Below are 26,856 nucleotides of genomic sequence, written 5' to 3' on the forward strand. Positions count from 1 at the left end.
GAAACCAGGCTATTGGAGAGAATCCCCACGGGAGCACACAGGTGAATTAAAAAGGCTTTATGGCTGTGGTATCAGCAACAACATCCCCTCCCCCTCCTCTACCACCAGCCGCAGTGATGGCATCATCAAAAACAGGCAATAAACAAGAGCCAACCTCTGCTCTTTCATTGGAGGAGCTCCTGCGCTCAGGGGGATACCCTCGGCACTCAGACTCGATCAATACCAACGCTGCCGCTTTACGGCCGCGCGCTCCGCGTCTTCCGGCACGCCATTACGGTTGGGAGTTTCACGCTCGCTCCGACACCCAGATACACACTTTCCGGGAAGCCCTCGGTCCGACCAGCCGTGCGTCAATGACATGATGGGTGATTCCCACCCCCTGCAGCAATCAATTAAAACACCAGTCGGGAGAATTCCGGCAGGTAATGGGAGAAAAGATGGAGGGGTAGGGGAGCAGAGAGCGTGGGACCTGATCAAAGGAAAAGCCAGTTGAGCGAGCGGCGCAATAACAAGGCCTCTTGTTGTTGTAGAAATGAAGTGAATTCATTTATTCCGAGGCTGGTGTATTTTTGTGGCGAGGTTTGTTTAAGCGGCGTCGTCTTTGTGGAGCGGTGGCTTAAAGCCGACGCCCCACTCCGGGTTGCCGTAGAGCGACGCTCGTCTTCCAAGAGCACCTGAGAGGAAGCCGAGTGTGTTGACGCTTTGCGGGGAATCTCAAGAGCACTTCACACCTTTCGGTTTTCTAAATGACATTTGCGGTTATTACGACGCCGGCAGGTGAGATTGATCTGTTTTGGTGTAATCTCACTTTGCCCGAGTGGATCTGGGTGGATGAGATCTGCCTCAGATTGATGAGGTCTAATGGACTCTTGTTTGGGCCCTCTTGATGCCTTTAAGAACCGATGATGCCACAGCATTTTAATTTGGCTTAATGTAGCCGCAAATTACTTATCAACACTTGTGCGTTGTTTCTCTGCTCGTGTCGTTTCGCATGTGTAATGTTTTTCGCCGTGTCTGAGGCGCTATATGAAGATAACATGAAGACAGAGCAATGTGCATAATGTGTGATGCAAATCCTCCCCAGGGCTCCGGTGCTCATGGTTGGATCTTTGCTGGGAGTTTAATCAATCAGCCACAGCGCCTTAATTAATCGGCATGATGAACAGGAGAAATAATTGGTTTCCAGCCAGATGAGAATCTGTTGCAAACTAACGCCAGCCAATCAGGATCCGATTTATAATCACAAAACTGATCTGGACGACAAAACACTTAGAGGATCAGAGACGAATAAACAGGCAAGACAATGCACGTCGTATGGCTTTGGATTCCAGATTCGAGGAGACAGTTGCTTCTACAGGGATTGTAGACGCCTAATTGGATCTATAGTGTCAAAGTCATCATCAGTCTCATTGATTGAATAGCATAGGATATGCGTTGTCTTTTAAAAAAAACAAAACAAAACATATTGCTAATGAATTGGCACGAGGATAATGAATTGGGCTCCTCCCCAGATGTTTATGAATGAATCTGCAGAAAACTAATGAAACGGTCTAGCTTTCCGTTGAAGCAGCAGATGTCATTAAGTGCACCCCCACCGCCACACCCCCACATGCACCGATCTGCCCCTCAGACGAGGTAACCGGTGGCTGAGACAAATGGAAAAAGCGCCGGAGCCAGTAAATAGCCAGGGTCGAGATTGAAAAACCATGCACTGGTTTAGCCTGGTGCCAGCGGAGCCAAATGGAGAAAAAAATAGCTTAGACCTCTTATTAATGTCACAGTGGCTAGGCGGTAATTCCTCCGCGGCTCTGTGTACCTCGGCTTGTTAATGAGTCACTGCTTATCAGTCGGCCTTGTTAACAGGCAGAGGCCTCCCATCCAAGCCGCCTACTGCTATTGTGTGTTAGCCACACTGTGTGTTAGCAAAGTGTTCTCCCATCTTGGCACACAGGAAGTCAACAGCAAACAACAGCGGCACACACAGGAAGTGGGCATCGAGCCAGCGGAGAAAGAGCCGGTCCAGGGGGAGGAGCCCATTTTGTGGCAGGGTAAAAGTGAACCGCTGGCAGAGAGCAGGCGCATGCGGAGCCTCCCGCCTGTAAATCTGGCCGCGCAAACGATTGGTCCACGCCGCTCCGGTCCTTTAATCCTCATTCATTATTGGCCTCAGCTGGAGGCCCCGCGCTTCATTCACTTGTTCCAAACCCGCCGAGGTAAATAAACTATTACATGTTTTCTTGTCGTGGAGGCAGAGATTGTCCTGGGGTCTGAGTTCAGGCTGCAGTGGAGTTGAGGTTCCAGGTGGCTGATGGGAGGCCGCAGAGCGCTGCCCTTCACACTGTCTGCTAAAAGCACCCTTCACACACACACACACACACACACACACACACACACACACACCACACAGCAGCAGCATCGAGGTAACTGGGTCAGCTGTACAGAACCAGGGCACGGCCGGCCAAATGCATGGCTAATCTGTGCCCTTCCGAGAGGCTCTTTCCAGCCGCGGCGCATGGCTGCACATCCAGCTGTGGAAATGGATATGTCAAACGGCGCGCAATTAGTGTCTCCCCCGATTCGTTCGCTCGCTCTAAGGAAGGCCCGGTCACAGATATATATATATATATATATATATATATATATATATATATATATATATATATATATATATATATATATATATATATATATATATATCCAGGCAGTCACCTTCCCCTGACGTTGACGTGCATTAAATGAAGATGGGTCAGAGGAAGTGGGAGAGCTGGGAGTCTGGGAATCGGGGCGGGAATGTAAGCGCGTCGCGGGCATGCAAGCCTGTTGGATGCTGCGTGATAATCAACCACAATAACTCGTCTTTGACTGATGGAAGGGGACAAACAGTCTGCATGCCTTTTCATTCACCCTGGACTCAGAGTGCAGGAGGGACGGGCAGTCCTGCTCTCTGATTGCTCATCTGCTCCCACATTGATTTGCTGAGCTAATCGGTTTTTTTTTCTTCCCTCTCTGATACAAAACATTGAATTATTTATGCTAAGTAGACCCTTCTGTTCCGGGGGCCTCTTAGCACGGAGATCTACATTATGACGGCATTACCCACCCCGCCCTACTCCATCTTCTACTTAACAGCCGTTAGACGGACCGGGAGCAGATGTGAGTGATGGACCGGTGCTCTGCAGCTCACGTCTGTTCCTCTGATAGTACTCACACGTGTGGAAACTAAAGGACAGTGAAGATCCTGTATCCATGTAATTCAAATGTTCGTAGTTTTGGTCCAGTGTAGTTCATATTAGTGCTTCATTATGACTACAACTTGGCGGTTTCCAACATGCACAGCGCAGTGAAACTCTATTAAGTCGACGCTGCTTCCATTTTGCTCTCAATTGCACACTTTGACGTGTTTTCTCATCCCCTAAACACTGTCAGGCGTCCCGGGCATAATTACTCTCCTTGACTGACATGATAATGTAAAACAGCTCTTAGGTGAAACCAAAGCAGGAATTGGTCATGCATGGTCGGGCCTCCCGCTAGCACACCTTAATCAAATGTGACGCGAGTCTGAACGCCAGCCAAAAATCGTTTTTCCGGACCCAAATAAGGAACTGCCGCACCGAGGTTTCAATGACGAGCTCCACGGCCGGGGTCAGCGCTCTGACGAGAGATTGGTATTTCATCATCAGCGCCCCCAATCCGGAGATTGTTTGAGCATTTCTCATCTTCAACGGCTTCCAGGGGCCTCGGCGGGGCCCCCAACCCTGCATTTGCATTTTGCGTAGCGGTGACCTCATCCCGGCTTCTTGGCACAGCCCGATTGTTTCTCGCTTTTTTTACTGCGCTGACCACTGTGAGCTCACGCTGACAACTTCCCCACATTTCATACTCTAACTTGCAGGAACACAAGCATGCATAATTCAACAGAAAGTACAACAAAAACAGCTGAGTGGATAAACGAAGTGGAAGCACAGTAAATGTGTTACGTGAGCGTGCATATCTCCAATGCGTGTGCGCTCGTGGATGGATCCAGATTTCGAGAAACTGTGTGGGTGAGCACAAGTTTCTGAGGATGTATATTGCGAATGCAAATCAGGGAGACGTCTATTAGAAGCCTCCTTTGCCTGCGTCGTCGTCTTCGGGGTTCTTTGCCAAACACTCGCCGCAATTAAATCCTTACAGTAATGAGGAAACCGACAGGATTCTACCTGAGTCAATCAATTTCTGATGGATTTCAGGAACAACCGTGATGCGCCTCTTCTCAGTCGGCACGATTTGCCCTCTAAAGCCTGTATTACCGGCAGCCGGTCACTTGAGTGTTATGTAATTGGAAAAAAAGCACATTGGACAGTGTATTCCTGCTCACAGTGCTCACAGCAGGGATGATATCATTACAAAGTGCTTCTCTCATCAAATCCCCTCTTGCCATCCGCTTTCAGCTGCACCCAGCTCATCGAATGTTGAGCTCCAGCCATGACGAGTGCCAATGTGTTCTCTGCTGCTTGTGTTCAGCGATGCTCTGGTGTTGCTGTTTGAGAGCACGAGATTAACGCTCATCAAAAACAGATTTTGTAAAAGCGCAGCGTGAGATGATGGAGCAGGTCAACATGAAAAAAAAGAATGCTAGTGCACGAGAGCGCGTGTGCCATGCTTTTGTGACTGGAGACGCCACGGAGCGAGGAAAGAGGAGGAAGCCAAAGGGGGCAAAGTGAGCTACTCTGGCAAGGACCTGTAGTGTGTGTGTGTGTGTGTGTGTGTGTGTGTGTGTGTGTGTGTGTGTGTGTGTGTGTGTGTGTGTGTGTGTGTGTGTGTGTGTGGAGTCCTGCGCCCACGTGCAAGTCACACACACACACATTCCTCAAAAACAACGGCAGAAATTCCACTGGGGTCCGGGGAGGTGGTCGTGTCGCATGTGCTTATTAATGGCTGTCTGATTCCCTTGTCATAGTACAGGAACCCCCCCCCCCCCCCCCCCCAAAAAAAAGAGAAAACCTCCAGTCAACAGATACAGAGACAGAAAGAGAGGGTCGGGAGGTCAGGGGCCCGGGGAACGGGACAGCCGGATAGAGAGAATAGGAGGCTGGTGGATAAAGAGAGAGAGCGGTGCTTACCATATATTATGTTGCTGTGGACCACAGCTGCGAGTAGTACTGTCAATAGGCTGGCACTCCATAATGCAGAGGGGGTTGATGGGAAGGCCATGGTCGGGCGCACAGATCCGCCCGTGTCTCTGAATCCTCGGGAGGGCAGAGGAGCTCTGGAGTGTCACCTGCAGGAGGAGAGCGGTGGAGAGATCAGCAACACAAGCGAGGAGAGGCGAGCCGCCTGCATGGCCTCTAATTGCATCCCCTGCTATTGGTTGGCTGCTGCTGAATAAACGCTTGGCCCACCCGCTGCTCACGCGTTGCTCTATGGGTATTCATCGATCTGCTTGTGTCATAGCGGGCCGATTGAGAGAGGAGGGGAGGGAGCCAAGCAGCAGAGAGGAGGCGATGGCGCTGGTGTGTAGGTGGTAATGAGGGGAAGAAGAGGAAGAGGAGGAAGAGGAGGGGGGTTCATATTACTGTGAATTTATTCATCCACTTTAACAAGCTGTGCGCATGTGGAGGGAAGGAAAACGAGTGTTTTTGGACAGCCCATAACCGAGCTCCAAGTAATTCTCGCTAATTGGAAATAACGCAAGGCAACAATCCCCCAGTTGGTCGAGGGGGAAAGAGGGAAAGAATAGAGAAGAAGAGAAGAGAAGAAAACACACACACACACACACACACACACACACACACAGCAGCAGCAGCAGAGATGCACCTATCTCCCGCCGAGAGTACACGGTGCGCTTTGCACAAGACTGGAGACGGACAGACGTGCAGAACACAGCAGCTCAGATTCTCGTCCACTCCTTCTTTGTCAAACACACACGCGCGCGTGCACAAACACATGCACCCTCGTTTTCTCTCACGCGCACATTCCTTAAAATAGCAGTGGCCTGCGCAGAGGTATATAAGCTCTCTCTCTCTCTCTCTCTCTCTCTCTCTCTCTCTCTCTCTCTCTCTCTCTCGGTCCATCTGCGAAACGCAGCTCTTTGCCAACGTGGGGAGGGAAACCGTGGCACGAGAGCTGCCTGCGGGACGGGCGGGCGGTTTAGGGCGGGGACAGAGGGCGGGATGGAGGGGGGGAGGGGGGGGGGGGGGTCTGTGTTTATTGTTGTTCCAGCCCTCCCTGTTGAGTGATGGCGAGCACTGGAAGGAAGAAGAAGAAAAAAAACTAGAACAAGTGCATCCATTGGGAAATAAACCGGACACTCTGGGCGTGAATCAAACACAAGTTGCTGCGGCTCTTATTACGCGGCCATGTAATAACAGTGATGATGATGATGACAATAATAACAACAATAATAGCGGGCTCGTGGTGGCCTGCATCGCCGCGACGGACCTCGGGAGCATCCGGGAGAGATGCTCCCGAGGTCCGAACACCTTCTCCCCGCACTTGCAGAAAGATCCGGGATGATATCGAGCGGATGCGAGGGGGGTCTTCACACAGCCAGCAGTTGTGATGCTTCTTTTTCTTTTTCTTCTTCTTCTTTTTTTTTTTTTTTTTTTGCTTGGCGGAGCGATAGAGCCAAGCCGAGAGGGAGAAGAGGAGCCGGGTACAGCGCGAGCAGCCCGACAACAAAACGCATATTCAGAGTAAATTATAAAACACGGGGGGGATTATACAGCTCTCTCCCTGGGCAGGCATAACGGATTACACACACACACACACACACACACGCACGCACACACAGGCAGCCACCTACCCAGAGTGCGCACACACACACATTCCTGGAGACGGGAACGCGTCAGAACTGACAGGTGTCTCCTGTCCGCCCTACACACACACACACACACACACACACACACACACACTCCAGCCGAGCCCCGGACAACAATATAAACTACAAAGCAGTGCACGGTATTAACCACACACGCACACGCACACACACACACACACACACCGTTATATTCCGCCTACGGAGTCGGGTTTTGTTGTCGCTGGTGTCCAATAAAAGGTCCCCAGCGCGGTCCCTCCTTTTGATGCGCAGCAGTCGCTGGTCCGGAGCTTTCTTTCGCTCAGTCGGTTTTTATCGACTTTTCTTCTTCTTCTTTTTTTATCTCCTTGCTCCTTCTCCGGACTCTTTGTTTTCCTTGCGTTTTTTTCCTCCGTGCGCGCTCCCCCTTCCTCTCTCTCTCTCACACACACTAACACGCTCTCTGTGTGTGTTTGTATCTCTGTCTCTCTCTCTCTCCACGGCTGCCGTTCACTGCAGCAAAAACAGTCTGTCTGAAAGACGAGAGGGAGGGGAGGGGACAAGGGAGGGAGGGAAGGAGGGAGGGAGGAAAGGAGGAAAGGAGGGAGGGGATTTTAATACGATTTGGCCCGTATCATCGGGATAACAGGGCCAGAGCAGGGGCCTACTGGCTGAGAGCAACATGGAGGAGGAGATGGAGCAGATAGAAGGGTGAGAAATAACCATAATGTGGCTGTACACTCCACATGGAGTCAAAGCTGACCTTATCATACTTTAATGGTATTGTATTATCTCCTGTGGCACATTACTGTAGGATTACATAGCTCTGCTCACGTTATCCAAATGTTTGATACCGAGTAGGATCTAGTGTCCCTCCTAACTTGTAGCGTATAGGTTCAGGCCTCCTCAAAAATCCACTGGAATGAAGCAGCGGAGGTCATCTCCAGTGGATTGTCATGCTTCTCAGTACCGATAATGTTTCTTATCGTTGATATTATGGAGTTATTACTCCTATCTCGCAGATAGGCCCACTGCTATTTCCCGTAGGCCTTATCATTTGCAAAATGGTAATGATGTATGGAGTCCTTAGCCTAGCAGAGTTGTGGGACTTTTTCTGTGTCATTGTAACTCCATTATATCCGCACAACCCTGCAGTTCATCTGTGAGTGAAACAGTGACTTGTTTTCATCTCTTCTACTCTCAAAGTATGTATAATACCCCCATAACGTCCAGGCATCATAATGCTTATATACACTTGTAAATGGCCAGTTTTACTTGCAGACTTTATCAATTTTAGTTCTGACCGTTTGAGAGTGAGGATCCAAGGGATGAATGAAGGGAGGGAGGGAGGAAGGGAGGGGACGTTCAACTTGCCAGAGAGGATTATGGATTAGTTTTACTGGCGGATTAGGTCTGTGTGTGGGGAGGCATGATGGGGTTAAACATGGATGGCGGCAGCCGCATGACAGCCCAATCAGTGGTGACACACTCAACAAGGGGGGCCTTAGGAGAAAATACAAAATAAAACAAGCCATGGGGAGCTGGGTGGAGTTAGAGTCGAGGCGTTTGAGAGATCTTCAAGCAAGCAGCTGCTTTCCACACTGAAAAGAAGAAGAAGAAGAAGAAGAAGAAGAAGAAGAAGAAGAAGAAGAAGAAGAAGAAGAAGAAGAAGAAGAAGAAGAAGAAGAAGAAGAAGAAGAAGAAGAAGAAGAAGAAGAAGTAGGCCTAGTGCTGCTCTGGGCTTCCATGATTTTGGGTAATGTATGTTGTTTTTAATGCAGAAACTAAAGTCCACCTTGAGGGGTCCTTGAAAGGATTCCAGAATGGTCCCCCCAGTCTGATTTCACTAAATAATACCCGCAAATAATAATAAAAACAACACTACTGCAGTCCTCATTCTCCACTTGCACTGCCACATTGCTGTTATAGTCTATTAAATACACAATCTGCATACGAACAAATAATCTTGAGACACCATTTTCTGGCCTTGCGAGTCATTTAATGTTCAAAGTGAACCGGAGTCGTTCCGTCTCCAAACCAGGACACGAAGCGCAGCATCTGGCGTCATTAAACACTTGTTACGAGGACGGGGGAAGGCGTAGAGTGGGCTTCTTGTTGGCGCTGCATTAGAAAAAGCTTTTCGCTGTGGCTTCAATGAGTGGACAGCCCAGGGGTGGCTGAAACCGTGCGCGAGCAAGCGCGCGCGCGTGTCCACTGACTTTCACACGGAGCTGTGTTGTCCTGCGGAGCCGGAGTGCAGCCCACACAGGCTGCACTCCGGCTCCACGCACGGCGATCAAGCATGCAAGCTTCTTCCACAACTCTGCTGTGGAAGAGAGCGCGCTATTTGTTTGTGGTCCGTTTCAAATCTGCATACTGAAGCGCTGACCTTTACGCGCTGAAAAGGCACGTGCATATGGAATTTCTATGTACTGTGAATTTGGGCCTGTGAATAGAATACACACACCTCAGACTGTCTGTCTATTTAAATATCATATCTGGAAACAGAGCTGCCTTGTACAATCTCATAAAGAATTTTAAAAAAGATCCATCACTCATCCAAAAAGTCTTTCATCCACATCTCTGCCGGGACTCGAACCCGGAGCCTCTGGATTAGAAGTCCAGCGCGCTATTCCATTGCGCCACAGAGACTAAGCCACATTTTTTTTTCGATCAAAAGCAGGTTTATACTCCCCCTCCCAGCCGCGTGCAGCATCTCTCAGCATCCCTCAGCATCAGGACCGCAGCCCCGTGGATGATAATTTTCCGGCCAGTAGGGGGTGCTGCTGCGGCGTAATCATTAGCCTCTGACGCCTCATAGAGAGGACGCCTGCTGTCTGTCCCCCATTGTTTATACACAGGTTATCTCGTCAAAACATCATCAGGGTGACATTATCAGAGCAAAACCAAACGACGGAACAGCTTACATTGCAAATGCATCAAGACGAAGGAAGGCAAGGCGCTTCCTCCCTGCAGGGAATACCTCCATGAACAGGCCATGTTTTCGTTACCTCAGCTACCGGTTCACACTTAGAAATGGGAAATATGTCTACAGGGTTTGGTGTGAGCCGACTATAACGAAGTCTAATCAAGTCTTAATCCCGGCAGAGTTTGAGTTATTTCCCTGTCCATCACAAGAGTCCATTACAGTCTGGAGATGGATCTCGAGCTGAGATTTAAATGTGGCTATAGAACGTGGATTAGAGGCAACGAAGCCACACTCACTGCAATCAGACAAACAGTCACAAACAGAGAGCCATTCTGCAAGTGTTGTTTTCATAGTGCCAATTACACGGAGCTGGCAAGCGTCAAATGTGAAGCTTTTTGGTCCAGTATCAGAGCCGATATGGCTCCGAGGAGAATATAACACCAGCTAAATAAAAAAGCTTTAAACTAACACGTGTTTCATAAACACTGACAGTTATTGCATAAACAGTGTGTAGAGTCCTTTTTATAAGCACATATATGTTTTGGTCACACGTCTGGCTCACAAATAAAACATTTTATTTGTCATTAAAGTTGACAAGCACTTCGTCCTTTTTTTGAGCAGCCGGTAACAAATTGATAAACAGATTTTGTTGGAGCCGGCCAGAGAGAGTGGTAGCTAAAGGAGCCAGCACAAAAACAGTACGGATGCAGCCTCCTCCAAAGAACATTTACAGTTGTTGTTGTTGTAGTAGTAGTAGCTTTTTCTCTACGTACATAAATGGAGTTGGATCTGACATTACATCACTGCTTGTTTTTATTCACACTGCAGGACAGAAGCTGTTTGGGTGCAGTGTAGCTCCTGTGCGGCTCAGTGTGAGGTGATGCCTGAGGCAGGCTGCCGGTGAGGAGCCGGTTCTCTCACACACACTCACTCTCTCTCACACACAACCCCACCGGGCCACCTCTCCACATTTCTGCCTCTCTCTTTTTCCCGATGTTAAAAAAAATGTATTTGAGCAGCTACGGCCCCGGAGACGGTAAAATATGAATGACGGCCCGGCGAGTAAACAGCCGGCTCGACGGACACAAAGCGCACACTGTCGTGCACAGAGACAACGGGCAGAGCGACTGAGGGCAAAGGAAGGTGATTAATGAAGCCGACGTCACGGCTCCATCAGAATAAATTACATAAGGACATAACATGTAGGACACGTCTAATTTTGGACGCCGGTTATTGTTCACACCCGAGAACAAGTGTGAAATAAACTGGGTCACGTTTGCATGCTCTTTGCACTCTTGCTGATGACCCCAAAGCTTTTCCAGAGTATAATTAATTCCAAGGGACAAAACAGCACAAAACATTTACAGTATACAGTATAATATAATCCTTTATTTAATTCTTTGATGAAATAGTGCATGCAGTAGGAAACAAGATATAGACAAAACTCCCACATTCTCTCCATCTCCTCCGTTCCTTTCAGCTCATCTCTTCTCGTCGTTCGCTCAGAGGAAGAAAGCCACTGCTACGGAGGTGATGATGGACAGACCAATAACGGTGTAGCCGGTGCGGTAGACCTCTGGGATTCTGAAGCCCTTGCCGAGGTCCCACCACTGAAGGAAATAATCAAAAGAGAAAGAGAAGAACATTCAGCACAAGAAACACCACCATAAATAAATGACTTGAAATGAGGATAAAGTCTTACCAAGTGGCGGATGCCGTTGAAGGTGTGGAACGATACGGGGAAGGTGAGGCCGAACTTGGCCAGCCCGATGAGAGGCGGGCCGATGGAGAGCGAGTGGATCAAGTCCAGGTAGTGGGGGTAACTTCCCGGTAGGACCAGCGCTGCCAAGGCAAAGGCTGAGATAGCTGGACACAGACAGAAGTAATGAGCTGGGACACAGTGTGGATGTGAAAGAGAGGCTTGCATGCGCAACACCCAAAGAGAAAACAATAAGTGAGAAATGCAACACATGGCAAGGACAAACATGTTCCTGACATTTATTTTCCTGCTGGATTAGTCTCCATGAGTCACCATCCCACCCGTCCCCATCGGCCAATAATTTTTAAACATCCGACTGTCTCCGTTATGTAAAGACTTTTTTTTCTTTTTTCTTCCTCCCGCTGACTAAATTAAATGAAGGCCAAACAATGGTTGTGTATCAAACAGGCTCTGCGGCGGCTGCCTGAATGAACCGCACTAAACGGTTCTGTCTGAGCGTTTTCTTTCTGTGCCGTCTGGATGATTAAAAAAGGCAAAGAGGCAGAGCAAGCGCGCCTTGTTAAAACGCGTGGCAGGTGTGAATCAAAGTAAGGCAGCGTTGCAAACAAAAATAAATACCCATTGCATTGTGTTTAAATGAATTCTGAGTTTTAATTCAACAGTGATAAAGCACATGAGAGGTTTTGATAGAAAGACGAGGCTTTCATCAAAAAACGTTCATCAAGGTCAAATGTTCTGATGAACGATGTCACAACAACAACATAGGCTCAGCGGTTAGACCGGGCAAATTAATGAAAGCTGTTAGCAGTCCAGCATTAGACATGGTTTTCACATGAAAAAGGGCTGAATTGTATCGAACAACCTCTGTTTCTAAATGCTCTTTGCAGAAATCAATAGTGATGGACTAAAATGCCCCGAAGAGATTTACAAGATCAATCACATGCCAACAGTGGCAGTAGAACGGCTTCACTTCGATGTTAGAGTAATAACATAAAAAAGACCAAGCCATGTATCTGGGGTATTTTAAGGACGAATATAACTACAGAGGGAAGAATATTTACAAGCATATCTATAACTTATGACAAAGAAAATAACTGATGCGTTACCTCCACTGAGCCCAACTCCAGTTCCTCTGAACGTGATGGACATCATCATGGGGACGGACCATCTGAAAACACAAAGAAAACGCCACACATGTAATATAATGGCAGATGTGTGTGGTTGAAACACGCTCCAAGCACAAGTCAAAGGGTTGAGCCTTCACTGACTTTTGCTTTCAATTTTTAAAACTGTTTTGTTCGAGATGAGGCTCAGGCTGGCAAGTTGCATCACTGCAACATAGTACAGAAAGGAGAAAAGGACTCTGGGATGTTTTTCAGCTGCAGGCAGCAATGTTTACTCAAAGTGGTTGAGACTCAAAGCAAAAAAGCAAGGTATTGTTATACCTCTTACATACCTTTTATACCTCTTACATACTCCGATGTCTACAGGTACATTTAGAAATAAGGCTAATGCTGTTATACATAGTCATTTAAAACCGGTGAAAGAGTATGATATAAATCACAAGATCAGAGAACCAAAGAATAGTTTGTGCCCTGAAATAGATTAGCCATGAGAATGATTCAAAATTACTGAGACATACAAATGGAAATAATTGAGCCAGAAACAGTTAACTAGGGTCAAATATAAAACAGATGATAACAACCACCTGACAATACATCAAGTTTCTCATTTCACCACATGTCATGTAAATCTATGGTAATGGTGGCTTGTCATGCGTGATCTGAAAATTGACTAATATAATAATATTATTTTCCACTTCGACGATGTTCTGCAGTAGATTTTCTTGTGTTGAAAGATGAACAAAGCTTAATTTCCCTTGAACGAATGAGTCGTCGCCATCCTTTCTTAAATGTTATTTTATGGACAAGGCGCAAGCTACACACACACGGCATAGAATACGTACTGGTAAATGGCGAGATGAGGAGACATGGGTCTGTTTAATTTGGCATTTTTGGACCAAAACTTGTTCATCTCCTCCTTGGCTGTGGTTCCCATTGGAGCAGCACTGCAGAGAGAGAGAAAAATAAATACTTTATGAGTTTACAGGACAGATTACACCATATAGGTTTTAGCATGCATCTGTGTCATTACTAGGAGATGCAGCAGTACACACACACACACACACACACACACACACACACACACACACACACACACACACACACACACACACACACACACACACACACAACTTACTGCCTGTAGAAGACACTGTAGTATGGTTTGGAGAGACAGACACCCTGGCGGGCCAACGTCCTAGACACAGGTAAAAAAAAGAAAAAAGTGTTACAAATAAGCTTTTACTTGTCTGCAGTCAAATAGAAAAGCAGACAAACACACAGTACCTACATCAATTTCCTTTCATACATTATAATAATAGGAATGTTTCAAACTATTTCAGTAATTCATTACATCAATTAAACTGGAAATATGATAAACAATGTTGTCTACAAAGCAAGTATGAAGTGGTACATCTGGCAGCATGGTTTCTGAATCCCCCATGTATTTACTTTTCTTCTGCAGCCCCTAAAAACCGAGACTACAACAATGAGGACTCCAGTTCTGTGGCAAACAGGCAAACCCAAGTCAATCTGACAGAGGAGCAGACTGACAGAAGAGGAAACTGTGCTCTCCTTCTCGTGAGGAAGAAGGAATGCACTAGTTAACTACATCGGTTTCACACGCCTGAGAGGCGCTGTGCTCACCTTCACCGGCCACACAAGGTCAATGAAGTAGGCAACGTTTGACAAACGTTTGTGTCTCTAACGTTACGTATTAAAAAAACACTTTTGGTAAAGGCTCTAGCAATGTAGCTAGCTAAGCTGTCAGCTAACGCTAGCTAACTCTAGCTAAAGCAGAACAAACATTGCGGTTAAGAAGCCTACGGTCATTTAAGGTCCATTTGAAGGCTAAAGGCAGCATATAACACCCTTTAGTCAGCCATTAATCACACTAAGAGTCAAAGTGCACTCTTTTCCAGCTTTTAAATGCAGATAAAACAGCTAAGGCTGGTGTTGGGCGGCTAGCTAACGGCAGCTCGCGCTGACTTCCCTCATGTTTACGTGAAATAAAATATAATAGACAAAGGAAACGATGTCACACTCGGGCGGGTTTTCTCCAGCCTTGACATGGTAACCCAGAAAAAAACGACACAAAAACATTAGGAAGCACAGACGTACTGACCTTAGGAGCAGCGCCATGTTTAACACAGAGTGAACGGAAGTGACGTTCCCGGATGTTGTTGTTCCTCGACCGTTATCTGAAACCTTCACAGCTGTTTTCTAAGGTCACACTTGGTCAGAGTGAGTGAGGTGAGGACATTTAGATTTGGATTTTCACAAACCCTTTTTTCTCATTCGCATTCAGAAGCTTGTTGGTCTTTTCCATCAGATAACAAACATTATACCAACTATGTTTAACACTGGTGAAACAGTAAAAATATGTATTTTGTGTTTGCCCTTTCCAGCTGCAATAGATAAGTAAATATAACTTACATAAATATTTATGAATACAACATTTCAGTTTCAATAAAATAACTGTCTGCTCAAACTACTATTATTAATAATATGCTTATTATTGTATTGTTGTTTTTATTATTATCATTATACATATATTATAGAATCGTCGTTATCATTATTATTATTATTATAACGATTGTTTTTTAAATGATTACCATTATTATTATAACTGTAGATTAGTTTAGAGCTGAAATTTCATCCGCTAGTTGATCAGCAAACATTTATTGGCAACTATTTTGACAATAGATTAATCATTGATGTCATTTGTAAAGCAAAATTCTCACATATTCTCTGGTTGTGTCAATTTTCGGTTTTCCTTTGTCCTTTGGGATAGACCAAAAAATTAATAATGAAATAAGCACATTTATAAATAATGAAAATAATGTAGTTATTATTTTGAATAGTGTATTAAAACAACACAACCTCATACATATATCTCAAAAGAAAATCTTTAGATGACAAAAATAAAATTCAACCCAACTCAAAGATGGACTCCCAATTTCAGTATTTGCTCCACACAACAATAATTATTAATAATAGTTGACATGCAGCAACATCCATTTACACTGTCAGGGAAAAGAAGTGTATTAGTATTTTAAGGAGCCACACACACAATCAGACATCTACACACTCATACAGGTAGTGGGGTTAATGATGCCCAGAAGCAGCCCTAGACTGGTTCCCAATGGCCTGGTCCCATATTAATGTTGCATACAGTATAATATAAGAGTGTAGGACTCAAGTTAGACATGGTTGGTTACATGAGAGTTAAAACCCCTCTAACATTTATTTTAGAAAAGTTTTGACATTGCTTTTAACTTGACATTGCTTCTGAAATGCTCCGCTGCCTGCAGATTTATTTTGTTGACTATTTTGACAGTAAGGTAACGAGTGTCCAGCGAATAGAAGAAACAAAGACATACATAATGGATGAGGAGATCAGGAAGATATGAGCGTCGGCAGAGCCTGACTGATACTGGGTTTTTGAGGGCAATAAATGTCAGTTTTCTCTAGTGAACTATAGTTCTATAACTATAGTAATGTCAACACAGTTTCTACCTCAGTCATATCTTTGGTACTTTCACGTTACCGTGTGCAGTTTTTGATGTGACCCGTGTAGCATTTACTGATAAACTTACATGCATGATGCCATTAACCGTTCCACACTAATCACACACTTCAAATCCACCCTTGCTATCACTGGCACTGCCCTCTCCTGGTTACAGCCCTACCTCTCTGACAGACATCAGTTCATCTCAAATAACAACTGCAAATCCACCATAGTTCCTGTCGCCCATGGTGTACCCCAAGGTTCTGTTCTTGGTCTCCTTCTCTTCATCCTCTACATGAGTTGCTGCCAAAAACTGGGGCGTGTTTCAAAGGTGAGTCGCATGAGATTGTATTATGGTTGCCAAATACATTTTTTAAATGTCTTCCATAGTCTTTTATTTAAAACTGCACTACATCTGATATGTGTAGCCTAGTGTTTATTGGTTTGTTTTACTGAAGACAGGAAAGGAAAAGAATAAAATAGCCTGTCTACTCCAACAAAATGCATAAATGTTGTCTCATTTATGTAGTATTTAACATGTGGAAATGGAGGCAAAGGTGGGCAGGAACAAATTTGCTCTTCCGGCGTTTCATTGAAACCATTCATATTGTGAATTAGGTGGACAAATCCTCTGTCACCACAGCCTCCAGTTTCACTGCTATGCCGATGATTCTCATCTCTACCTCTCTCTCCTCCGGGAGCATCACTGCTGCCCCTCACTCCACCCTCACCACTTACCTAATGGACAGTAAAACAGGCCAACGCAAAGAAACCTTCTGTAGTTCAATAGCAAAAAGTCTAAAATCCTTTCCCGGCCGCACTTTGGATTTCACACAATATCCTCCACCAATATACACAACCTTGAAGTCATCTTCCCCCTTTGGTTCCTGCACCATGTCAACCCCATCACCAAAACAGCCTTTCTTTCACCACCATATGCCTACGACCCTCACCGTCACTTGCTGCTGTAGAAACACTCACTCACACACATTTGCAACATCCAGGCTTGCCTGCAGCATCAGTATCTGTTGTATTACATACAAAGTACTTCATAAACTCCAGCATGCAGAGAGCTTTGCTGCCCGCCTACTGACCAGTACCCACTCAAGTGATCACATCACCCCATCAGTCCTCCATAACCTCCTCTGGCTCGCAGTCAAGCACAGGATAAACTTAAAGATTCTCCTCACCACCTATGAGGCCCTCAAGAACCTGCCTCCGCCTCCCCGAGCTCCTCCACCAGCAACCCCCTCCCAATGCCTGAAGCCGGCTGATGTCAACGTCCTGCAAGTGTGTAGGACCATCTCCTAACCTGGGGTTACAGAGTGTTTCAGACGTCGCCACTTCTCTGCGGAGCTCATTACCAAAACCACATCAAAAACGCACCCACATCGTCATCGTTGAAAAAGGCTCCCAGAATCCACCTCTTCAGACTGGGCTTCTCCAGCCAAATCCTCCCCCTCCCTTTTATTTCATAATCGTCATCTTTTTTTTATCTGTATTAAAGCGTTTCATTTTAATTTTCTTTGTTTATATTTTATTTCACAGTGTGTAAAGAAGCATCTTTGAGCATTGTGCTTTATAAATCAGATATAATTACAATTATTATTAAAGGCATGATCTGGTGATTTGGGAAACATTACAGTTATTACAGGCACATGTGGCATCCTACATATTAGAACTGATAAGTTGCCCAATACAGGATGACCGCAAAATCACAGAATAACAAAACGATGATAGGGCAATATTTTGGAATCGATTTTATTTGGTACATCTCATGATGACATTTGGTGTTTCTATAGCCTTTGGTAACAGTTTATTTAAGGCACATATTGTAGGTGTACATTACCATTGAGGAAAAACTCAAAGCACAATGAAAAGCTTATTTTCAGCAGTATTTTTTCTTATGATAATCAGATTTGTGAACTGATCCATGCAATATTACAACTGACACACACACACGCACGCACAAATTCTCATGTACGCATACACACACTCTCTCACAGACACACAAACTTAAACTGACATTTTCTGAATGTTAATAATATGTCTCCTGCTCCACCCAACCTGGAAGAGAGAGAGAGAGAGAGACAGAAAGCGAGAGAGGGAGAGTGTGTCAGAGACAAAATGACAGGCGAGCAGTTTTCATAATAACCTTTTGAATCGCTCTATTTGTATTCATCTCGTTGTGTTTGTCTCTGTACATTTCCAAATGAATCCCCTTATAACTCCAAGAGTCTGATCAGCCGCCCGTGACACAGAGATTAACAGAAATGATTAACTGTCACGATAAATTGTATTTGTCTCCCCGTGTCTTGGCCCTCATCAGCTGAAGCGGCGTGGCAGTGAACAGATTTGGAGCTGTTGAAGTGTGTCCGTATCATGTGTGGGATCTTTTGGGCATTTCTCAAGAGCCTTCGTCAGCCCGCTTTAATTTCCTTTCTCATCATCCTCTCCTGTGTCTCTTGGTGTCGGACAGGTATAATCTCTTTTTCTGGTGCAAGTTCAACACGTGTTCGCAGAGTTGTCGGACTCCATAAAGATCGCTGCCTCCATGTTATATTTCACCTGCTGCTCATGGTGACTTTTTAGTTTACATTTCGGCAAGAGGAAGAATCACTAAACGTTTTTTCTGCGATAATCTATGATCAGATTGCTTGAGTGGCTCCATCAACAAAATTAGAAGTGGCTTGTGTTTTTCACCTGCCTGTTGACGAGCAAGATATATATAAAAAGTTCAGGACTTTGGTTGAGATCTAGTGCAGATGCAGCCTTTGGCCCAAGCATCAGATCACATTAGATTTCAGTGGTGATGCCATGTTGTTTATTTGCTGTGATTTTATGCTCCATTTATTAAACTGAATTCCTGAGCAGAGAGCCAGAAGGCAGGGCATTTACATGCTATTTTGTCAGGAATCAAACCTGGAAGACAAACAGTAATCAGTCAAGTGTTACGGAGGCTGCAGCTTGGAAAGCCGGAGAATCGTTGGGTATTTGATTGGCTCGCAGGAAGCTTGGTGGTTTTCAGCTGCATCGGTTAAAGCTAGGGGTTAATAATAAGTTTTAAATGGAAATTATTACAGTTACTGCTGTATAATACATGCAGAAAATGACAATAGACACATTTAAAGCGGTCAGGAAAAACTATGCAAATTGAAACATTTGCATCGTTTACTTTGTCCCCCAAAAAAAAAAAAAAAATCCAAAGAGATTTGAATATGACAGCTGGCCAGCAGTGTAGAAAACTCCAATCCATGTTTTCAGCATTACAGCAAAGTTAAATATTTTGTTGTCAATAATTATCCACAATTGCGACCAACATTGTTTTGTCAAATTGCTACCTGTACTTTCCTTTTTGATCTCTATTTAAAACCACTCTGTGTTGTTTTTATGTCATTTCTTTGACATTGAACTTGATCTTCGACTCGTCACCATCTGTCAAATGCATGCTGGGATCCTTCAGGTCAAATCAGCGGACCAGAGCTGTGGCGTATTCGTCAATCAGTGTGCCCTGAAAGGAGTGGACAGCGTACTTTCTTTTTTAACGCGTGTATATAAGAACAGCATGAAGGCTGAGCGAGGCGGAGAGGACGGGAGAAAAGGTCTTGATAGAAAATGGCTCTTGAGACATAGAGGGGTGTGAATCACGACACCATCACTTGGAACAAATGTTCTCTCCCTTTCAGCTTATTAACAAGACAAAGAAAGTTGAACCATTTTAATCTTGGCTTCTCTTAATACGTGCTTACCTCCGGGGCTCCTCCTCAGAATTAATTTGCGGACCTCATCATAAATGAAGATGAGAAGACTGTATGGGAAGGCACAGAACCACCACATGGGCCTGAGAGGAAGAGAGATACAACAGTGAGTTCAAATTGTTCAATTCATTGCGGCCATTTTTGAATATTAAGGATAACAACGTGGTGTATAAGGAGATCACAGACTTCATTTGAAGCCGAGAGTGACAGGCTAATGGCCGCCTATCGGGGTCTTTAAGAGGTTATTTTTCGGTTCGGTGGAGATGTGCATATGCAGAGCGTACTTCAGGGGGTACATGCGCAAGGCGACGTCCATCCCAGGGCAGTAGGAGAGGAAGGCAGCCAGAGCGGTCTCGACAAACAGACCGAAGATCAGGATCCGGTTCCTGTTAAACAGAAGAAGAAGAAGAAAAAAAAAGGAAAGGAAAAGGTTAAAACCATTCAAAAACGTTCACGAAAAAATGTCACAAATTAACTGGCACATTAACTGGTGAATCTGCCTCTCGATTCTCCAACCTTCCATCTCTCTTTTTCCCTCTCCCTCACTTACTTCATGCCCTGCTGAAAGAGGGAATTCCTCCTGGTCTTGCAGATGATGACATCCGCCCATTGCACAACAACGATGCTGATGAAGAAGGAGGTGTGGCAGGTGAACTCGATGATCTTCCTCTGCTCGTAGGTCTGCCAGGTGGAAACACAGATCGCATTCATTCCTGCAGTCTGGGGAATAAATAGTCAGTTTGTCTTTGTCACGCGCTCCTTACCCACTGCTGCCCATAGCTGTCCTCCACATCGTTGACGTTGCGGTCGTCCCATCGGACGCGGATACCCAGCAGGTCCCTCGGGCGGAAGCCGTTCTCAGCCAAAATCACAAAGTAGGTGAAAAAACCAGCGAGAGCCTGGATCATACCTGGAAACAAAGAAAATATGTGCAGAGGGATCAGAGTCAAAGCGTCATCTCTTCATCTGTTCTCAGTTTATATGAACTGCATGTTTGTCGGGAGGAAAAGATGGTGTTTAATTGTAATTTGAAGTGTTCCAATTAAATGAACTTATTAATAATTGATTGTAACATTTCTGAACTGTATAATAAGATGATACCCATTTTATTTGTGTGGTGTTTTGAGGACACTAATCGCAGTTCTGCTTAAACAGGTGTCACATACGATTAGGTATACGAGTGCAACAGTAATGGACGGCTACAAGAACATTGAGTAAACTGTGTGCCATTGGATGCGATTATTTTACCCATCTCTTATATCCGATCACAGTGGAGCAATAGGGGCAGTTTTATTGCAGAGTAAGTAGGAAAATAACAAGATTTATAGATAATGAGTGTCGTTTGGCAAAAGCTATTTCGACAGCAGCACCAATAATACCGGTGTTCCAATGCTGTGCATCACTTATTTACAGGAGTTATACCAAAATGTGACAAATAAATTGACCTAGAAAGTGCTTATTTTTGACACTTTGGACAGACACCTGCTGTGCACTTAATATGTGTTGAGCAACAGCACAGGTGATCCCTCTGCCTTAAATGGCTCCAGAGAGCTCAGGAGTGCAATAATAGCTTTAATTGCATGTTTAAGAATGTTGTTTTTTCAGACTGGGCATAACATTTTCAACTTGATGGATTTCAACCCTTATTTTAAGGGTTAAAGTCTTCACATATACTAAACCCCCACCAGTACTGATTAAGGACGGAGGCAACGCGCATCAATCCTCTCAATCTCGATGTCGCTAAATTGAAACCCTGTGTTTACGTTGACAGACGTTAACAAAGTTCATAAGCACGTACTTTTTACCATTAGTCCGTATACTGCAGCTGTCCTTACAACGCAAAGTGCATGCAGCATGCATTCGCTTGGGACATACGACTTACACCTTGGACTTTGACCCTCTTGATCACATATCTGCTGCGCAAAGGATTCTGGGTCAGAACCGCCAGAAAAGCATGCATGCTGTAAAATGCACCCGGATGTAGTCGAACATCCTGCTACTTCTGGCATGCCGCATTTGAAATACTATTCATTGGGACACACTAAATCCTATTTTTGGCACACTAAACAGTCTGTTAGTGTGGGTACTGGAACCCACAGCTGGTTGCATCTGTTTTTAGGATGCTGTTGGTTCTACTTTGCTCCACCGTCGTTGTGTGCCCCTCTAAATCAGATCATCTCATCAGTTAGATGTTCGCTGTTTATGCTTCAGGACATCAAGCTGTAATGACAGAACCGCGGATTGTAAATGTGATTTGATGTGACCTGCAAAAGTTCTGCCCCAGTGGTTGTCTTCTTGGAAGAAATATGGGAGGTGACGTGAGTTGCTGGCTTTAAATTGTATGCCATCCAGTGAAGCCCTGCCATATTTTGACCTATTTAACAGCCTATAAAATTGGGCCAGCCTTTGAGTTTCACTATTCCCAAACCATATAAACCGGAGATAAAAGGCATGCATTCAAGAGAGGCTTCAACCGCCGAAACATGAACAAGTAGAACATAGCTGCACCCTCAATTTGCTGTAAATGTCACAACAATTAGAGGAAAAACATGGGACTCTCCCCTGACTGTCCTTGAATATACGCATCTAAACTGTGCAGACAAAGGCAGCAAGAAATGCCAACTTTTCTGATAAATGTCAATATGTATTGTTTTTACGCCTGCGATGTTTGTTATAACCAAAACCTCCCAGCCTGTCCCAGAGATTTGGGTTCAAGCGCTGGGGTCCAAAGAGGTTAAGAGCCCCAACAGGACGAACCTATCTGTCCGTATGCCATGCTGATGAGGCGCTCGTTGACCAGCTTGTCGGTTTGGGGGTTCCTCGGTTGGCGTTTCATGATGTCACTCTCCGCCGTCTCATAAGCCAATGAGATGGCTGGAACCTGAAAGGAAAACGGGAGGATAGCACAAAATCAGCTTGCTTTATTCACCCCGTTGCAATAAATGTTCAGGAATTTGTCTTAGTGGCAACGGTACAAAGGCATGATGACAGCGCCAGACACCGGGTACCGTCGACATATCAGCATTAATGTAATTCAGCATTCAATCACCGAGTGAAAGGAGAGAAAAGACAGAAAAAGGGCAAAGAGAGGAGCAGTGACAGTGACAGAGAGGAAAGGAGACCGATGGAGAATTTCAAGGCACTCATAAAATCGGAGGGTAGAAAGGTCTCTGTACGTAATAATGATCTGGTATTACCAGGTAAGCACCGGAGCAATATGTGTGACTTAGGGCGGGGTATCTCTGCGACTTAGGCGGGATTTGAGGAGGGGAACCAAACACATGCTCTGCGGTGTACAAATCCAGTTTGTTTTGGTGTCACCCTCCCCTGACCCACGGCCGCAGAGAAAGACAAGGAGAGGGAAAAGGATGCGACTGAGCTTGGCAGTTGATTTCTTTTTTATTTTCACACCTCTAACAGCATGCGAGTATGTGTGTGTCTGTGTGTGTGTGTGTGTGATATCCAAATGTGAAGCACTCTTAAGTGTGCCACATCCTGCTTTGATAAACATCTTCTGCAGCGTCCTTTTCCACATGGCACTGCTTGCTAAAAATAATCATAGCAGACTCCAAGTGCTGCTTGTCACTGCTAAATCTCAGCAGAGCCCTCAAGCCTGTTGCCTGGAGTTGAACTAAGCTGTTAACAAGCTGTTAACAACCTCAGCAGCAGACATGGGGAAATTTCTAATTATACTTGTGTACTGTACTATAAACACTTTTTAGCTACTTTATTGAATATTTAAATATTTTGTTCATTTTCGGGCCCGATTCTTCAAAGCAGACATCCAGCTGTTCACTCCACCGACGGTTAATAAATACATGCAGACGTGTTACTTTGAAGGGAAAGTGTTTTTATATGCAAAACAGTTGCACAAACATGCTGCTTTTAAACTTCAATCATCGCGTCTTTGAAGAGGAATCCAGCCAATAAAGAATGCACTATCCCTGTGATCTCTGATAGTTAAGTCAATATTTGTGAACATGAACAAATCTGTCCCGCCGCTAGAAAAAACAAAGAAGTGCATCTTTGATGTCACCTGGGTGAAATATGTGGAACTGCTTTATTACCAATGCTAGCATGCTCGTCTCTATCTTTAACCCGTGGAGACACAAAATGGCTCTTGGCAGTTGGAGAGGAGACCATTATATGTACCTCATTACTACCATTTTTGCTGTTGGCACACCGAGACACATAAGGACCAGTTTCAGCCGCATGTTACTGTCTGGTGGCTGAGAGCTGGGAAAAAAAATTAAAGTTACAGTAATGAACACAACAGAACAAGTCCTTTTGAATATATTCATCCTGCGCTTCCTTTCTTTCACAATGATGGATTACGCCCCTCAGGCAAGCAGCGTGCCAGCTACTCGTTTTGTTGCTGCTGGAAATACAATGGAGAGACGGGCATCTGGAAATGGCAGAGCTGTGAAATGTAAATCTGAATGCGAGCGTCACCCGGCCCTTTGTTCTGCTCCAACAAATGGATGTCGGTGAGCCAAAAGCAAATTTCTCCCACCAACAGAAAGAACAAATTAAACCAAATGTTTTTTTGTTTTTTTTTTTACCTTCGGGCACTCATATTTGACACCAATATCAACCGTAGTTTCCTCAATGTCACCTCTAGCTTCCCCGTAGCCGCGCAACATGCTAACGATTAGCATCCCCTCATTGAGGAGAATCAGTAGAATTAGCCAACAATTGGCTTTGAACACCAAGGAAGTGCTTGGAGTGCAACACAATAGGTAAAGACAAATGAGTATGTGGAGAGAAAGTTGCCTAAAAACGCAATTACTTTTCAAATACAAACACTGGAAACCAGCTTACAAAAGGCCAGGAAAAAAAGAGATGTATTCTACAATTAGTACGTTGCACACTTAAAGGGATAGTTTGGAGTTGTATGAGATACTTATCAATAATCTGTGTATTACGGGAGAAGAGCAATGAACTACTGCGGACGGAGGCAGCAGCAAAATGTATTCAACGTGTAAAATTGATGTTTTTGTCAACGGAGTCTAGTGGCTTTGAAGAGAGAATAGATAACGGCTTCAGTTCCCCGACAGAAAGGAAGGTCTGACGACAAGTTAAAGTGGTGGAAATATTCTACGTGCAGCTGTGGATTTCATGACTATGGATAGGTACATCTGAAATATCTGAACAATCCCTTTAAAATAAAATATGTAAAGTGGTAATCTTTGACAAACTATTGATTGAGATAATGCAAGAAAACTATCGTTGGCATGTCTACAAAGAGATTGAAGGACTGAACAAAAAGAGGCGAGTGTTCGTTCCCCTCCGATCTCACCATGTCGGTGCCCAGGTCGATGCAGAGGATGGTGACGGTTCCCAGAGGAAGAGGAACACTTAAACAGATGAAGAGGAGGAAGGGCGAGATCTCTGGGATGTTGCTGGTCAGCGTGTACGCAATGGACTTCTTCAAGTTGTCAAAGATGAGACGACCTGCAGCGATCACAAATGCAAGGAAGAAATATATAATATATATATAAATACATTATCAATATTGATTATTTTTCTGATACTTCAACCTGTTCAAGTTCATTTTCCACACTTACTGAAATAAAAAATGACCTGTCAGCATTTCCACATTGCTAATGGTTTTCCTCAGACCTTATTAGCAAAGCCCACTTTAATTAAATACCAGTCTCTTGTGGCAAGCCTCAAGTCAAATGTCTGTCAGAGTGACTCTAGTCGAGTCGAGAGCAATTTCAATTCACAAGTCTTAATAAGCAAATTACAGGTCAAGATTCAAGTTCAGTATTTGAATATTTTCCTTACTTTCAAAGTTGTTGATGGAGATTTTTCTACTTAGCTGAGTGAGAGCAAGTCCTTTCAAATTAACTAATGTTTTCCACAGAATGTGATGAGGTTACAGTGTTGACGTCATGTCAAAGACGTCTATGTATTTGGGTTGCAGACATATCGCAAACCAGCAGCTAGCCTCAGCCCGTCCTGTCTTGTAATACTACTTATACCCAGAGGGGCGCTAGTGAGTCACTGTAGCATCCAGTCTGCCCAACATGAGAGGATGAAGAAGCAGAACTGTCCAGCTCCACCTTCTCCACGAAAAACAAAGATGCTGACAAGCCAAGTGCCGAACTGGAGTCTTCAAATCTTCAAGTCTTTTATACATTCTATGTCGACAGTTCTGTTAAATATTGTGTGAAAGCCAGAGTGATACTCATATCATATTTTAAATTGTTAGGTATTTATTCACTAATTATCTCCAGTCTCTACAGGAGAAAGGAGCTTGCTAGCAGAATTGTTTTAATTCAGGGTTCATACACATTTTGACCAATGAATTTCCATGACTTTTCCGTGAGAAAATGTAATATTTAAACTAACAAAGAGAATACAAAGCATACAGTAAACCGTAAATGGCACAAATGAATAAGAGACAATAGTTTGATTAAAAGAATAAACATTTATATAGATGCCTGTATGTTATATTTTGAGCGTCTTTCTTTTTAAAAGCATATTAATTATTTCAAACTCAGCGTAAATGAACAACATGAACACATGAACAAAACACATTTCCATGACTTTTCCCAAAACTTTGGGGATTTTATTTTTTCCAAGGACTTTTCCAGGCCTGGAAATAACCATTTTAAAATTCCATGACTTTTCCAGGTTTTCCATGACCGTAAGAACCCTGTCATTTTTCATCCTTCCTCCCTATTTTTCCTCTTTAACTCTTTTATTATTCCATTCTCTCTCTCTCTCTCTCTCCCCCCTCCCCGCACTCACCCTCCTCCACTCCGGTGACGATGGAGGCGAAGTTGTCGTCGAGCAGGATCATGTCGGCCGCCTGCTTGGACACGTCGGAGCCGGAGATCCCCATGGCAACGCCGATGTCGGCTTTCTTTAAGGCCGGGGAGTCGTTCACGCCGTCGCCCGTCACCGCCACGATCGCACCCTGCAACCCCACGAGGACCGGCAAAACAAAAAAGTGTCAAGAAGAGAACCGATAAGTACTGTGATTTAAGCTTCTCTCCCTCCATTCCCCTCTCCTTCCCCCACCCCTTCGGTC

At 44.7% G+C, this 26,856-nt stretch overlaps 3 protein-coding genes across 3 annotated transcripts in view; all 3 read right to left on the reverse strand.

Annotated features, from left to right (window-relative positions):
• Positions 1-7,248, reverse strand: part of cadm3 (cell adhesion molecule 3) — a gene marked incomplete at its 3' end in the record, with an annotated part of 83,121 nt that extends 75,873 nt beyond the window's left edge. Inside the window, exons 1-2 of the mRNA XM_079223473.1 lie at positions 6,983-7,248; positions 5,103-5,260 (exon numbers count right to left, since the gene is read on the reverse strand). Of these exons, the coding sequence (XP_079079599.1) occupies positions 5,103-5,193 (91 nt within the window). The 5' untranslated portion in view covers positions 5,194-5,260; positions 6,983-7,248. The remainder of the gene's footprint in view (positions 1-5,102; positions 5,261-6,982) is intronic.
• A 3,825-nt stretch (positions 7,249-11,073) lies between these two features.
• Positions 11,074-14,694, reverse strand: sdhc (succinate dehydrogenase complex, subunit C, integral membrane protein). The gene is made up of 6 exons (XM_079227533.1): positions 14,671-14,694; positions 13,684-13,743; positions 13,391-13,492; positions 12,531-12,592; positions 11,407-11,570; positions 11,074-11,314 (listed from the first exon to the last, which is right to left on the reverse strand). Exons 1-6 carry the CDS (start codon positions 14,685-14,687, stop codon positions 11,207-11,209), a joined length of 513 nt encoding a protein of 170 aa, XP_079083659.1. The 5' UTR covers positions 14,688-14,694; the 3' UTR covers positions 11,074-11,206.
• A 3,114-nt stretch (positions 14,695-17,808) lies between these two features.
• Positions 17,809-26,856, reverse strand: part of atp1a2a (ATPase Na+/K+ transporting subunit alpha 2a) — a 31,985-nt gene continuing 22,937 nt past the window's right edge. The window contains exons 14-21 of the mRNA XM_079227816.1: positions 26,574-26,742; positions 25,114-25,268; positions 22,572-22,695; positions 20,579-20,724; positions 20,365-20,495; positions 20,099-20,200; positions 19,806-19,897; positions 17,809-18,123 (exon numbers count right to left, since the gene is read on the reverse strand). Of these exons, the coding sequence (XP_079083942.1) occupies positions 18,095-18,123; positions 19,806-19,897; positions 20,099-20,200; positions 20,365-20,495; positions 20,579-20,724; positions 22,572-22,695; positions 25,114-25,268; positions 26,574-26,742 (948 nt within the window). The 3' untranslated portion in view covers positions 17,809-18,094. The remainder of the gene's footprint in view (positions 18,124-19,805; positions 19,898-20,098; positions 20,201-20,364; positions 20,496-20,578; positions 20,725-22,571; positions 22,696-25,113; positions 25,269-26,573; positions 26,743-26,856) is intronic.

Source organism: Taurulus bubalis, assembly GCF_910589615.1.
Source record: "Taurulus bubalis genome assembly, chromosome: 1".
Taxonomy (NCBI): domain Eukaryota; kingdom Metazoa; phylum Chordata; class Actinopteri; order Perciformes; family Cottidae; genus Taurulus; species Taurulus bubalis.

Excerpts from the sequence above, each read along its gene's own strand:
- sdhc (XM_079227533.1), bottom strand. Across the intron at positions 13,493-13,683 it reads TACAGTGTCTTCTACAGGCA|TGCTGCTCCAATGGGAACCA; the intron begins GTAAGTTGTGTG and ends CTCTCTCTGCAG. Across the intron at positions 11,571-12,530 it reads TGGAGTTGGGCTCAGTGGAG|CTATCTCAGCCTTTGCCTTG; the intron begins GTAACGCATCAG and ends GTCTGTGTCCAG.